Source organism: Drosophila innubila (genome assembly GCF_004354385.1).
Source record: "Drosophila innubila isolate TH190305 chromosome 3L unlocalized genomic scaffold, UK_Dinn_1.0 0_D_3L, whole genome shotgun sequence".
Taxonomy (NCBI): Eukaryota; Metazoa; Arthropoda; class Insecta; order Diptera; family Drosophilidae; genus Drosophila; species Drosophila innubila.
The window spans coordinates 10992306-11006915 of record NW_022995376.1 but is presented as its reverse complement, the minus strand read 5'-3'; the positions used below and the strand labels follow the sequence as shown (position 1 = coordinate 11006915).

General features: G+C 46.3%; 4 protein-coding genes across 4 annotated transcripts; 2 read left to right on the top strand and 2 right to left on the bottom strand.

Annotated features, from left to right (window-relative positions):
* The first annotated feature begins 156 nt into the window (after positions 1 to 156).
* LOC117786772 (protein disabled) lies at positions 157 to 9264 on the top strand. Its single transcript, XM_034625145.1, has 8 exons — positions 157 to 527; positions 907 to 1559; positions 1615 to 2260; positions 3943 to 6718; positions 6775 to 6869; positions 6934 to 7629; positions 7694 to 7823; positions 7884 to 9264. The coding sequence occupies exons 1-8, from the start codon at positions 431 to 433 to the stop codon at positions 8956 to 8958; spliced, it is 6168 nt and encodes a 2055-aa protein (XP_034481036.1). The 5' UTR covers positions 157 to 430; the 3' UTR covers positions 8959 to 9264.
* Positions 9265 to 10848: 1584 nt separating this feature from the next.
* LOC117787029 lies at positions 10849 to 11298 on the top strand. The gene is made up of 2 exons (XM_034625468.1): positions 10849 to 10857; positions 10917 to 11298. Exons 1-2 carry the CDS (start codon positions 10849 to 10851, stop codon positions 11244 to 11246), a joined length of 339 nt encoding a protein of 112 aa, XP_034481359.1. The 3' UTR covers positions 11247 to 11298.
* A 179-nt stretch (positions 11299 to 11477) lies between these two features.
* LOC117786880 lies at positions 11478 to 12017 on the bottom strand. Its single transcript, XM_034625298.1, has 2 exons — positions 11972 to 12017; positions 11478 to 11914 (listed from the first exon to the last, which is right to left on the bottom strand). Exons 1-2 carry the CDS (start codon positions 11978 to 11980, stop codon positions 11621 to 11623), a joined length of 303 nt encoding a protein of 100 aa, XP_034481189.1. The 5' UTR covers positions 11981 to 12017; the 3' UTR covers positions 11478 to 11620.
* Positions 12018 to 12395: 378 nt separating this feature from the next.
* On the bottom strand, positions 12396 to 14238 carry LOC117787028 (N-acetylmuramoyl-L-alanine amidase). The gene is made up of 4 exons (XM_034625467.1): positions 14166 to 14238; positions 13575 to 14095; positions 13033 to 13153; positions 12396 to 12972 (listed from the first exon to the last, which is right to left on the bottom strand). The coding sequence occupies exons 1-4, from the start codon at positions 14221 to 14223 to the stop codon at positions 12449 to 12451; spliced, it is 1224 nt and encodes a 407-aa protein (XP_034481358.1). The 5' UTR covers positions 14224 to 14238; the 3' UTR covers positions 12396 to 12448.
* Between the last annotated feature and the right edge of the window lie 372 nt (positions 14239 to 14610).

Here is a 14610-nt window from a genome sequence, read left to right as displayed (position 1 = left end):
GTGTGTTTGTTATTGTGCTGCCCACTCCCACAGCCAGAGGGCGCAGCATCGCAGCGCTTTGCTTCTTCCATTGCTGCCGTTTCCACTGTTGTTGTTGCTATGGTTGCTGTTTCTCTGTCGCCGTTTGCCGTTTGTCGCTGTCGTCATTCATTCATTCCCTGAGCGCGAATCGCAGCAGTCGCTGCGTTGTTGTCTGCGCATTTTCGTGTTTTTCACTCTGATGTTATTATTTTCGCCGAGTTCTTTATTGTTGTGATTTTAATTAAAGTATAACACAAAATACGTCGCGAATATCGTTTTATTGTTATTATTGTTTGCCTGTGCGCATTTTTGTGTGTGTGTATGCGTGCCATGGAAACGCTCTAAATGTCACACAGATACACACACAAAGCTACAGATACAAATACACAGCTGCAGATACAGATACAAAATGGTCAAGTCGCTGGTATCCAAGCTGCAGGCATCTTCTAATCTCTCGCTAGCGCAAACATTCGGCAAAAATTCGGAGGAAACAAATTACGCAAAACGTTAGCAAATATTTTTGTTTGTTTGTCCAACACAGATACGCACACACACACACACACACAAATTTATATATACAGATAATGAAGTAATTGCTTTGACAACAGCAATTCAAATGATTATGTTTCTTAATTTTTAAATTTACATTATTATTTTCATACTATATTTTTAAAAATAACATTGACTATGGCAGCGGAATCCATTTTGTATTCTTAAAATAAGCCAAAAAAAATAATAAACAAGAAATGATAGTTTATATTTTTCCAATTTAATTTGAATTTAGTATTTGGTCATAACATTTACTTAACTAACTGTATAAACTGTATTTGCTGTACTTATTTGCAACATTGATTCCATTCTTATCGCTTCGCATTCGCTTTTCAGATCGCAATGATCCCGGCAGATTCTTTGGGGATGGGGTGCAGTTCAAGGCCAAGTTAATTGGCATTCTGGAGGTGGGGGAGGCGCGCGGAGATCGCATGTGCCAGGAGGCATTGCAGGATCTGAAAATGGCAATACGTGCTGCCGGCGAGCACAAGCAAAGAATCATCATTCATGTAACCATTGATGGACTGCGATTGAGAGATGAGAAGACCAGCGATTCCCTCTATCATCATCCCGTGCACAAGATCTCGTTTATTGCCCAGGATATGACGGATTCGAGGGCATTTGGTTACATCTTTGGCTCGCCGGATAGTGGACATCGTTTCTTTGGCATCAAGACGGACAAGGCGGCCAGCCAGGTGGTGTTGGCCATGCGCGATCTCTTCCAGGTCGTCTTCGAGCTAAAGAAGAAAGAGATCGAGATGGCGCGTCAGCAGATCCAAGGCAAATCCCTGCACGATCATGCCAGCCAGCTGGCCACCCTGTCCGCATTGAAAAGTGGCCACAGTGAGCTTGCCACCGGCAGCAGCTCCTCGTCCGGCCATGGAGTTGGACTCAGCATGCTCGGTGGCGCCTCCTCCAACGGAGTTGGACTCACACGCTTGGGTGTTAATCTGGATGTGGCCAAGACATCCGGTGCAGCGGCCAAGGAGGTAAAGGAGAAGACTTCCCTCGCGTTGCTTTTCTTATTTATTGATTCTCTTGCAGATCTCGCCAGAGTCCGTTGCGGATCTTGTGGATCTGGAGCAGGAGCTGACCTCGCTGCAGCGTGGCATCAGTCAAATGGAGCGCATTACGCCCAATGATCCCACATCAGCACACTCGGTTCTCAGCCTGGCCAAGTCCGCCAGCGAGGATGATCCCTTTGGGGATTCCTTCATCTATGTGCCGTCGTATAACATCTTGCCACCGCCACCCGAATCTGGACGCACGCGTCACAAGCCACAGGCCAACAAGACGCCGGAGAGCACCTTGGATGCCATGTCCACGTTGCTATCACCGGCTCCAGGTGCGAGTGGCTCACCTGCCACATTGCAGGCGGATGACGATGACAGTTGGTTGCACGAGTTGCAGCAACAGAACGACGTCTTCGATACCACTAAGGTGACGACTACACCCACGCCCATGACAGCCGCTGCCATGCTCGCAAATCTACCAATGGCACCGCTGGCGGCCAGAGAATCATCGGCAACGCCCACGCAACAAATCAGCGAACTCTCCGCACCACCAACCGCTCCTCCCCCCGCTGCCCCGCCCATCGATGTGGGGTTAAGTGCTCTGGCCAATCTCGCAGCTCCAACAGAGGCGTCGACGGGAGAGGGGGCGACAACGACGACGACGGCAGTAATGTCGGGTAAGTTGTGGACAAAGAAATGATTGCAACACACAGATACACACACACACACCCATAAGAGAGCTGCCATTCACGATGGAAGCCAAAAGGGCAAGGGAATGGTTAGTGGGAATGGAATCAGATGAACTCAATAAGACACAATCAATTGATGGCATTCTCACTTTGTAAATAAACCAACTACAACTATTTGCATAAGGTGGACAGCGGGGGGAGGCAGGGAGTGTCAGGGTTCTATATATCATAGTCTCTTATTTAGTATTTCATTTTGTAATCAACGAAAAGTCATTGGCCAAATTAGTTTAATCAGTTTGCAGCTACATTTTATTGACTTGTTAGCCACTTAACATTTCTATGTTAATAATTAATTTAATTTATATTCTATGTTAGTGTCAATGCAGAAAAATTAAGTTTTAATTACACCATTGCACACAAATGTTAGGCAAGGCCGTGATATGGGCGAGGATCAATTTATTTAGTGTTTTAACATTGCTATGTAAATAATTTAAGTAAATATTAGCGCTAATGTTAGCTGTGCTTTACATGCTATGCTAACTGTATTATAAACAAATGTTAGTCAAGGACTCTGTATTAGTTCCTTACATAGCTATGTTAACCGTTAAGACAGCTGTTAACACTAATGTTAGCTTATATATTATGTTAACTTTACATACAACTGTTAGTCTAGGACTTTTATGCTTAAAACTGAGATCAGTTCACAGTAATGTATTCAAAACATCGGGGATGCAGCTCTCTTTACATGGTATATTTATATTTTCACCATTAACTAACCCTTCACATTAGTTAGCTTTTCTCCACATCCCATTGCGCTGTTGTGTTGTTGTTCCTTTATTTTTGGGTTTCTCTTTTTGTTTTGATTTGCTGTTGTTTTAGTTCAGTTTCGTTTCGTTAAGTTGTTGGCGTTTTGATTTTCGTTGAGTTTCCCTTAGCTAAATTGAGCTTTCAGGCTGATGCAAGTCTCTCTCTCTCTATGTCTATCTTCCTCTCGCTTGCTGTTTTCTGTTGTGGGTCGTCAGATGCGTTTACAGATCTGGATCCTTTGGGCATTGGACGCACACGTCCTTATGTCGATAAGAAATATTTCTTCCAAGAGCTTAAGAATCCGCCCAAGAAGCTGCTCAAGGAGCTTGGCTCCAGTCAGGGCGACAATTTCGATGACTTTTTGGGGGGCAAGGAGAGTTCACTCTTTGAGGATGCCGTTACCAGCAACAGCAACAACAATGGGAACAATGGCACAACAATAACAACAACTACTAACACTGCAGTTGCCGCAGCTGCATCCTCAGGTATTGAGCATATTTTAAATGTGGCCATAACTACTAACACGGCTAACGTTTGCACTTGCACCAATTGCGCAGGAAACGCCGCCAGTTGCAGCCACAACGCGACAACAACAACTAACCCACTAATAACCACCGCCAGCTTTGGGCAACATCTGCTACTAACAAACAGTTCCCGTTCCCAGCTTACTCCCAGTCCCATCAGCAGTCAGCACCAGCACCAAACTACATCCCACTACCATTCCCACTCTCAAGCCACATCCCAAACTCAAACCCAAACCCAATTCCCCTCGAGCCAAGTCGATGACTTTTCGGCTGCCAAACTCAAATTAATGCTACGTAACGCCAAGCCAATTAATCCACAAGTCAACTATTATACCACAGAGCATACCTCCAACATCACCACACTGGAGGACGATGGCAATCCCGTGCTCTTGCCACGTGACACGGATCCCTTTTCGCCCACGCGCAAGAAGAGTGACCCGGATCCTTTTCAGGAGGGCGATCTCTTTGCCAAGCTGGATGCCTTTGAGTTTGACGCACCTCAACCCACGGGCAACTCTTCCTCAACAGCAGCCGGCACGGGAAATGTCTACAATGGACCACTCCAGGTGCAGTTGCCTCCAGAGCAACAGCAACAACAACATCAACATTCATCGGAGGGTTGGCAGGCGGACATCTCCCGCTTGGAGCCGACTCCAGCTCCTGCTCCTCCTCTCAACAGCAGCGTGAGGCATCGTCCCACTCCAGTGGCCAGTGTGGTCAATGTGGGTGGGCCCCTGGACGTCATCTCGAGCATAAGCAACAAGAAGATGCCGCATTTGTTTGGCCAGGCGCGTTTCTCCAAGCGTGGCGACTCCTCCGGCTCCGTCGGCTCCAGCGTCAACATGCGTCGCCTCCAGGAGAGCGATTCCCTCAGCGAGAACGAGGCGGCACCGGAGCCACCACCACGTCCCGACTCCACACCTTACGCGGAGCCTCCTCCGTTGCCGCCGAAGAAACAGTTCAGTGATCTGGTCATTAGACCCACTCCAGCAGCGCCACCTGTCGGCCGTTACGAGTACTTGAACCATGGCAGCAATCAGCTAAGAAGAAGCGTCGATGCTCCTCCCATTCCACTGCCCTCACGGCGTGTGGGACGCTCCGATGGCAACTTTCCGGGTCCGGGAAGACCTCGGAAACCCGGACATACCGAGGATGACTATCTGGCGCCCTTGGGCTGTACTCCGCCGCCCCTACTACCGCCTCCCACTCAGAGCAGCAGCAGCCGGGCGCGTCCACAGCGTCAGGCGTCTTTGGGTCGTCCCCAAGACATCTACGAGAACAAAGCGGAGATTCTGCAGGCGGCTCAAGCTGCCCAAGCCAAAGAGGCGGCATCATTGGCGCCAGACATAACGTTGACGCAGTTACTCACGCTGGGCATTGATGAGCTGGCTTCGAAGTTGAATGTGCCCGTCAGCAAGCTGAGCACCATGACGATCGTCCAGCTCACTGCTTACCTATCCGAGTATCTCCAGTCGAGCAATGACCAGACACAGCCCAAATCCCGTGCTAGTCCAGCTGTGCCGCTTCAGTCACCGGGAAATGCTGGGTCCAACTCCACCTCGGCGGTGTTCAAGGTGAACTTTGATCAGCAGACCTCCTTTGTGGCCAAGTTTGATGATACCTTCGGGGAGGATGTGGGCCAGGATGCTTTTGTAGCCAATTTCGCCAACTTCAATGAGGCACCTACACTGGCAGCTCCTGCCGTGCCTCCAGCGGATCGGTATGCGGTCTTCCGGGAGATAATCGATCAGGAGTTGCAGCAACAACAGCAGGAAACGGATTTGATGGGGGATTTGACGCCTCCTCCCGTGGACGAAGTGCAGCAGGAGCAACTGCAGCAGCAGCAGCAGCACCTTCAGCAACAGCAGCAACCTCAGCTGGACATGGATGTGACCGAGTTGGAGCTGGAGCAACCGCCTCCCAAGATAGATACCAAGATCACAGAGGTGGTGGCCCAGGCCAAGGATCGGTATGCGGCACTGCGAGACATCATCCTAGTGGAGAATCTTTTTGTCAAGCCGCCGTCGACTGCAGCTCCAGCTGTGCCCGAGAAAGATCTGTTGCAGGATCTGTTCAGCGATGAGTTCAACGAGGATCAGGACATAAGGCAGATCATGGACAGTGGTCACGACAGACGTGGTCTGGTAGACAGTCGTGGCTTGCCGGCGGACCCTTCATCCTCAGCTCTCACCGTTGCCGATGATGATGATGACGATGATGAGGATGCTGGCGGCGAGAGCAGCATGGACAGCAATGAAAAGGATGCGGAGCCGGTGAGTGCACAGGATCAGTATGAGAAACTCTCCACAAGCGCTGAGAAACCCGAATTCAAGACGGAGGAGCAACTGCCCAACCCCAAGCAAGACAGCAAGTTCCTCACCGTGTTGAGTGGACCAAGCTGTGTTGTCACCGCTGGACGGGATGACATTGAGATCGACGAGCTTATGCAACGTGCCATATCGAACCTCTCGCTGGACTCCAGGGATCGCATATCCCCGGCTACATCCTCAGCTGCGCCCTCTCGTGGTCCCCTGCCCAGTCTACACACGCCCTCGCAGTTCAACGATATGAGCACCTCGCCTATTCCTCTCCAGAAATCCCCAGCGCCAACTCTTAAGCTGGCTGGTCCATCTCCCGTGCCCTCACAGCTTTCGGCTGTCTCCCAACTGATCGACACCGCCACCAAGCAGATTCAGAGCGAGCGGGATCGAGATAGGGAACGGGAGAAACCTCCTTCCTGGGCCACCTTCGACTCCCCCAAGGTGGCAACTGGCAGCAGCGGGGGCAAGGGTAAGGCAAGGTTGACATTACCCCCGCCTCCTGCCTCCAACACATCTCAGCAGGACACCGCAGAGTCTCCATGCAGCTCGGATCCTCGTGACGATGCCGGCGGATGGTCCAAGCAACAACAGCAACGTCGCTGGGCCAAGAAGGAACGTCAGCAGACGTCCTCATCATCGCGTGATCTCAGTCCCTGGGATGATGATACTCCAGAGTACTTGAAGCAGCAGCGACGTGGCATGCCACCACCCTCCCAGTTGCCACCGCATCCACCTGCCCATGGCTACTACATGCGACACGCCCGACGCCTGAACTCTTGCGACGAGGACTACGAGTAATTGCCAATCCAAGCCCGACTTTAAAGACAAACTAAGATCTCTTTCCTTGCAGCTACGAAGCAGAATTCTGTGCTCGCCGTGATCGGGAGCAGCCACAGCGCAAGTTCAAGCAAGGACTCTCCCGCAGCAGGGATAACTTTGAGCTGGGTAAGCTCGCTAGGGCTACACACTGAAGATAAAGGCCTTACTCACTGAATCTTTCCTTTTTTAGATTCCCCCAGCTGGTACCATCATCAGGCACATCACACCTGGTCGCCCCAGGAGATTGAGCAGGGAGTGCGGGCACGTTCCTTTGAGCGCAGTGCCTACGAGAGATCGAGCTACGGTCCGCCGGCTCCGATGTACGACAAACGTAGTCAGCCATTGCCCAGAGATCGAGATCGGGAACGGGAGCGATCCAAGTACCGTGAAAGGGAGTATCGAGATTATGCGCGTCCTGGCTACGACTTTGACTATGAGAACGTATACGAGGAGCGTCGCTCGCCCATGGGATTAAGCTACAAGTCGCGTCCGGAGTATCTCTACGATCGAGACAGGGATCGGGAGAGGGAGCGGGAAAGGGAAAGGGAGCGCAAATCCTTCGACCGAGAGAGCGTCGAATCCTTTGAGAGCTCCTCCAGACGTCGGCGCAGCTTCGGCAGCGGTGGAGATGTCTACGGCAGTCTGGACAGTCGGGATGATTACCGGGAACGGGATCGGGAGCTGAAGACGCGATCGCTTCGCAAACCGGCGACGTCATCCGCTAAGCTGCGCGTCACCGGCGACATTGACTATGAACAGGACTCGGAGCAGGATTTCCAAAGGCAGCGCAGTCTGCAGCGTCCCAGTCAACTGGGCGGAGATGTGGTGCCAGGTGCTCCACAGCGTCTGAGGAAGAGCAGCGGCTCCAGTCCCTGGGATGGCGAGGGTGAGTGACCATTTCTCTTACGCAGCTAAGCTCCCAGCTAATCACATTGTTTAACCTCTTGCAGAACCCGCTTTGCCTGGCCAGAAATCCTGGAAGCGTCCAGCGAGCGCGGCGGAAACGGAGCGTCGTCTGGCCGAGAGTCGACGTGCTGCAGCCCTGGCACAGACGCCATCCGATGGCGAAAAGGATCGCAGGTAGGCAACCCCTTTTTAAATTAAAAAAAAGCGTCCATTTTAATCTTTAATCCTCTACAGATTCCGCAAGAAAACGCGTGCTCGCAGCACCAAAGATCTGGCAGCAGTGGGCGCACGCTATGGCAGTGGGCGTGGCGTGCGGGACAACTACGATTACATCAGTTGCCAGCGGAACGACGACGATGATGATGAGGATTATGTGGATGATGAGCCGCCCACAGATGAGGATAAGTTCGAGCGTCTGAATCGACGACGTCATGAGATGCATCAGCGCATGATGGAGTCAGAGCGACGGCACCAGGAGCGGCATGCTCCAACGCTGGCCAAGCTGCCAGGACAGAATCGACCACGTGGTGGCGGCGGTGGCGTTAATAGCGACTATGGATTTGTGGATAGTTACGAGCAGACACCCACGCCAAGATCGAATGCGAGCAGCACGGCGGTCATGATGAGCGGAGGGGATTCCTCGGCGGGAGTTGGCGGCAAATTCAATTTCGATGATGGTTTCGAGTCGGACTTCAATCAGAGTTCCCCTCCGCCCGCTCCGGCTGGCACCGCCTCCAGTTGCACCTCCACGCCCGCTGGACTAATCTCCACTAACAGCACAGTGGGTTCCAAGTCGCTGTTTCGCTTTTCCAATGACTTTTCCGAGCGTGAAAAACTGCAGCAGCAACAACAACAGCAGCTGCAACAGCGGGACAACAACTTTGAAATGGAGACGCCACCGACATCGACGCCTCCAATAACCCAAAAGTTGCGCTTCGATGACAATGTGAAGGTATCGCAGTTCGATGACGCCGCCTTCGAGGATGACTTTGCCAAGGCCTCCTTTGACTTTGACAAGGAGCAATCCTCGCCAGCGGCGCCATCGGCCTCGAGCCGGAAACAGAACATGCGAAGCAGCAAACTTCAGCAGCGGCAGGAGCTAATCAAGAAATCGGAATCGGTGAATATATTTGCCAAGAAGCAGGAAGATCCCTTTGAGGATGATGAGTTCTTCAAGTCACCTGATGAACAGCCGATGTCTGGCAAGGATGAGGATGCCAATGATGCGGATAGGGATGGCGATGGCGATGCCAACAAGTTTCAATGGAACGAGGACAACAACTTTGCCAAGTTTGATGAAAACATGTGATTTGACCAACTCTTTGCCAAGGCATCCAACTCCATCACCTGCCCTGATCAGCCGGAAAGTGATGGCGGCAATTATGCAGAGATCGATGTGATCAACGATGGCGATTTCTTCTACTTGACCAATCTCAATCATTACTACCAGGAGCGGCGACTCCATGCCTTGCAACAGCTGCAACACCACGATTACTGCAACGTTCCCATTGAGCTGCCACAAACCAAGTCCACATCGACAAGTCCTTGGCATGAGTCCAAGCCCAAGTGCAGGATCAAGTTGAAGCCCTTACAGCTGCTGAGAAAGCCCAGAAAATGGAAACTGAAGCGCACCCTTGATGAGATTGTCAAGTGTTTGATTATTGCCTCGTCTGAGCACGTCTACAACTATGATGTACTTTGGTAGAACACCCCAAGCACAAGTCGGAAATGAAATACTCCCAAAACCTCATAGCTCCTCCTTCCACTCTTTAACATTTGTCCCATCCGTTTTGTCTAGTCAAATCCAAATTGCCATAAGATCAACTCGTAATATCCAAAACTTACTCAATAGACTGTGATTTTATGTAAAATGTTTTAATCCTGCTCCGACTTTGTTCCGCACCGATCTAACGCTAGAGGGCGCCACATAAATGTTACTAACAAAAAAAAAACAGCAAATTATAAAATTCTATGTAATTCAAGTCAAATTTTTGTATATAGCGTGAGAGATTTGCCACTAATCAACAATTACAATAAAATAGTTATTTATGCTTAATTTAAAATCGATAACGATAACTAATAGAGCGTTTGTTAAAGTTCACAGTCGCCACAATCCAAAATTGACTCCAAAATATAAAAATTAAATAAATAAATACTCGAAAATCATCCTCTTAACGTAACTGAAAGCAACTAATTAATGCCTATGCTAAATGTCGTCTAGCTTAGTGTTAAAGTATTTGTATTTTCAATAACAATTATCAATTATCATTGTCATTACAAGATGATATCACTATCCAAAGTGCATATATAATAATACTACATACTCGTAATATATCTAACATATTATATAAAGTCGTAACTAGCCTAAAGTTTATTATTATTTAACTAAATATACATCCATAGTCGTAATATCGTAATACAGCCCAAAAAGCAAAACGATCAACAAAAACTGAGCGATCAACAGGTATGCAAGATGATAATTAACTAATCCAGCAGCTATATTAAATTATTGAGATACAACGTATATATATATTCATACATACGTGTATTCTATATGTAATTTATACGAATATTACGAATTCGAATACGATTGCGAATACGAATGCAAAAACGATAGTTATTATGATATTTGTTCTGTCGAATAAAACGTGAAGCGAATATACAAAAAAAAAACTGTTCCTTTTATTTTCATAAGCTAAAAATTGGTTTCTAATAGATAGTATTTAGACTGGCATGGAAAAAGGAATATGAAAAATATATGAATCCCCAAAAGGTAATGATCGATAGAAAATTTATTTACTGTGAATCAAATATTTAAGCTTAAATATCTTATCTATATTTCGCTATGTGTTTTACACATATTTTTGGAAAATTTTTTAGAGTAAGTTAAGTAAGAACCGCATAAATGGGCAAACCATCAATTAGTTGTCCAAAATTTGCCTTCGCCCATGTCGTAACTATATCTATTATCGATCCAAAACCAAATCTTATGCAAATTTCCTTTCGACTATGCAATTTGGCTAATTGTGCATCCAAATGCGTGACACTTTGAAGCTGCCAAGTGGTGCAAATGCAACACCTTAGACACCACAAGCCACTATAAAAGCCAAGTGAACCAGCAACTGAAGACATATTCAGCACGTGCAGAGCAAACAGAGTGGAAGAAACCTTAAACAACTTCTCTTCAAATATTTTCAATATGCAAATGGTTTGTAAATATTTCTAACTGCTTAAGATATCTTATCTTTAGTATTCTTTTCTCTTTAGTGGCTCATTCTTTCGTTCGCTTTGGTGGCTTTTGTGGCAGCTCAGCCCGCTTTGTTTCCGGCAACTGTGGCACCTGCTCCTTATACCAATTTTCCTGCTCTGGCTGCACCTGCTCCATTTCCATTGGCCATTTCCAGCAGCCAGCGCTTGGATTACTTTAATCAGTTTAATGCCGCCTTTGCACCACAAGCACCACCAGCTCGTCTAGTTGCCACTCCGGCGGGTTTGGCTGCTTTTCCCACTCTCTTTGGCTATCCAGGTGCCGCTCGTTTTGGTCAACCCGCTCGTCTCTTTGCTGCTGCTCCAGCACAAGCTCCATTTATCTTCTGATTCATAAACTGTTCCTTGAAATTGACATGTATCGAATCTAAACCATAGAAGATAATTTAAGTTCAATAAAATCAAGTTGGTTAACCATAAAACAAACACAGTTGAATTAAAATAAACAAATTTAGAGCAGCATTGGCTGAACGCCAACTACAGACATGGACAGTTGCTTAGATGCACTTGCACGTTTTTCATAAAGCAACTAAGTTTTGAAGTATTTTACATAAGAGTATATTTATTGTATTATTTATTTTTAATATAACTCGTAGACAAATATTTGAATAAGCTATAGAATGTGGTACACTATAAATGTCTCTTATTATCACAATAATATGGTATAATCCAACAATATATAAGTATATTCAAGTCTCCCATCTTTACCAGATGCCCTTATATCCATAACCATAGTTGTAGCTGGGATAGTAGTTATAGGAATAACCGTAGGGATATGAATATTTAGGATACCCTCCGCTATACTTGTAGTATGTATTGGGATACGGTGGCAGCCCTGGCCAAGCTGTCGTTGTCGTGGGCACATAATAACCATTGTAGTTGCGTGCCACAAACTGATGACTGGATGCCACGGGAAGTAGGGCGGGCACAGGAGCTGTCACTGGGATAACATGGGCGTGGCACAGCATCACAGTAAACAGCAGGCAGCTGAGGATGAGCTAAAGAAGAGGTGTCATAAAATCTTAGCTGAGTCAGGGAAGATTAAGACAACTTACGAGCTTCATGTTGAGAGTTTCTTGAGAGGATTAGACTATTCCACTGTCAGGTTGTACACTGTTCAACTTATTTATTGTTGATCAGCTTTTATAGCTATTCACTGTATTAATTTGATTAACAAATGCAGTTTCCCAGTTTGGAGGGTTGCCCTTCTTTGGTTTCCGACCATTTAGGAGCTTGGAATACTGCAGCTCAAGGGCAGCTAACATTGCATTGTCCAAGCGTGGCAAACTGACGCAAGACCCTTCTGCTGGGAATGGGATTCCTAATAAATATTATAAATTTTGAACAACCAAAAGGCAGCTGATTTAAGAAAAAAATGATGGCATCATCATCTATCTAATTTTTTTATTAAATATTTTTTTTCAACATAATATTTATTTTTTCAATATATATTTATAGAAATAATAAGACGCGTCACAATTAAACAAATTTTGAAATATTTTGTAAAAAGTAGAGCATTCTTGGGTTTTAATCTAAATTTGCTTCCAGTGCGTCCAAGTCTTAATCTCGTTGTAGAGCGCTGTACCGGGACAGTCTGTTGCCTTGGTCTGACGATGTCCCAACAGAGTGTAGTCGCTCCTCAGGTATCCACCTTGCTGGGCCAGCTCAATCAAATCCTTGGCCTTCTGTAGCATCTGGGCGGAGGGAGCGCTGCTCTCAAAGTTGCCCAGAAAGGCAATGCCAATGCTTCTGTAATTATATTTCGGCGCATGTGCACCTTGTAATCCGAAGCCACGCCCCTCGTACACCTTGCCATCTCCAGCGACAATGAAATTGTAGCCAATATCACTGAACTGGCGTCGATCCTTGTGATCCGTCTGAATGTTCTTGATCAAACGTTGGCATTGCTCAGACGTACTGCATCCATCTGGATTTTCCGTGTGATGAATGATCACATATTCAACTGCGCCGTTTATTCTAGAGGGGGATCGGGCTTTAACTGCTCCCCAACTGCTGCGGGGTTCAATAGTCAACGCAGAAGTTCCAGAGGACAGCGCTATTAAGAGATATAAGGTGAGCTGATTCTGGGGGCACTTTCTAATCTTCGATTAATTACCAATAGCACAAACAGCGAAAACCGCCAGAAACTTGAAGCTGTGAGATGCTGTGTTCATCATTTGCCGCTTCACTTTAATATTCATCATAGCACACACGCTAGTTAAATAGGCGATAAGGTGCTGTGCGAAATGCCAAAAGTGTAGGGTGTAGTGGAGTATATTAGTTTCTCCAGGATTTTAATTTTTTTCGGTGTTTTAAAATTTTTATTTTATTTTATCGTAAAATAAATACATATGTAATTTTCTACGTTTGTACACATTTTATCAACTATTTAAAATGCAATATTGTTTAAAATTTCTCACTGTTTTTCGATACAGATTCAATTGATAGACCAAGTTATAATCAAAGCTATATGCCACACATAAATAAGTTTAGTTTTAACAGAGCTATTCAAGTCAAACTTGTTATCACTTTTGGTATGTTTTTTACAAATAATAGATCGGGTCACAATTTGAATTTATATTATTAATTTATTTGAATTTTTTAAAAGGTAAAATCTCGCAGAGTATCTCAAAGAGCATTCTTTAAGGTTTCAATCTAAATCTCCTTCCAGCGCGGCCAAGTCTTGATCTCGTTGTAGAGCGCCGTGCCGGGGCAGCTGGTTGCCTTGGTCTGACGATGTCCCAACAGAGTATAATCGCTCCTCAAGTGTCCACCTTGCTTGGCCAACTCAATCAAATCCTTGGCATTCTGCAGCATCTGGGCGGAGGGAGCGCTGCTCTCAAAGTTGCCCAGAAAGACAATGCCAATACTTTTGCGATTGTAGCTGGGTGCATGCGAGCCTTGCAGTCCAAAGCCACGTCCCTCGTACACCTTGCCATCTCCAGCGACAATGAAATTGTAGCCAATATCACTGAACTTACGTCGACCCTTGTGATCCGTCTGAATATTCTTGATCAGACGTTGGCATTGCTGGGACGTACTGCATCCATTGGGATTATCCGAGTGATGAATGATCACATATTCAACTGCTCCATTTATTCTAGAGGGGGATCGGGCACTTGCCGCTCCCCAACTGCTGCGGGGCTCTATAGTCAATGCAGAAGTCCCAGAGGGCAGCGCTATTAAGAGAGATGAGATGTGCTGATTGTAGGGGAACTTTTGAATCTCGCTTAATCTTTGATTAATTACCAATTGCGCAAATTGCGAAAACCGCCAGTAGCTTGATGCTGTGAGATGCTGTGTTCATCGTTTCCCGTTTCACATTAATATTCAACGAAGCAGACGCGCTGTTTAAATACCCGATAAGGTGTTAGGTGTAACCAACAGCAGTGGGTAGGGTATATTGTGGTTATATTAGTTAATCAACATTTTTTTTAATATTTTAACCGTTCTTTCTTTCAGTCTTGAAATTGGTTTATTACTTAACATAATAGAAAGGGAAACATAAAAGAAAGCTATACCTATACTTTATTCTATTCTATATAAGTACCTAGATTTAAGAAAAAGTTTCCTTTCTATTTTTATTTATTTATATTTTTTTTTGCTTTTATAAATTTTTATAAAAACATTCATGAATTCCACTCTCTATGATAATAATAAGTACTATACATAGTAATAAGTACTATACAAAGCT

Excerpts from the sequence above, each read along its gene's own strand:
- LOC117786772 (XM_034625145.1), top strand. The coding sequence starts at position 431 with ATGGTCAAGTCGCTGGTATCCAAGCTGCAGGCATCTTCTAATCTCTCG. Across the intron at positions 2,261-3,942 it reads GACGACGGCAGTAATGTCGG|AGCATACCTCCAACATCACC; the intron begins GTAAGTTGTGGA and ends ATTATACCACAG. Across the intron at positions 6,719-6,774 it reads TCTTGCGACGAGGACTACGA|CTACGAAGCAGAATTCTGTG; the intron begins GTAATTGCCAAT and ends CTTTCCTTGCAG.
- LOC117787028 (XM_034625467.1), bottom strand. The coding sequence starts at position 14,223 with ATGAACACAGCATCTCACAGCATCAAGCTACTGGCGGTTTTCGCAATT. Across the intron at positions 14,096-14,165 it reads TTTCGCAATTTGCGCAATTG|CGCTGCCCTCTGGGACTTCT; the intron begins GTAATTAATCAA and ends CTCTCTTAATAG. Across the intron at positions 12,973-13,032 it reads TTTCGCTGTTTGTGCTATTG|CGCTGTCCTCTGGAACTTCT; the intron begins GTAATTAATCGA and ends ATCTCTTAATAG.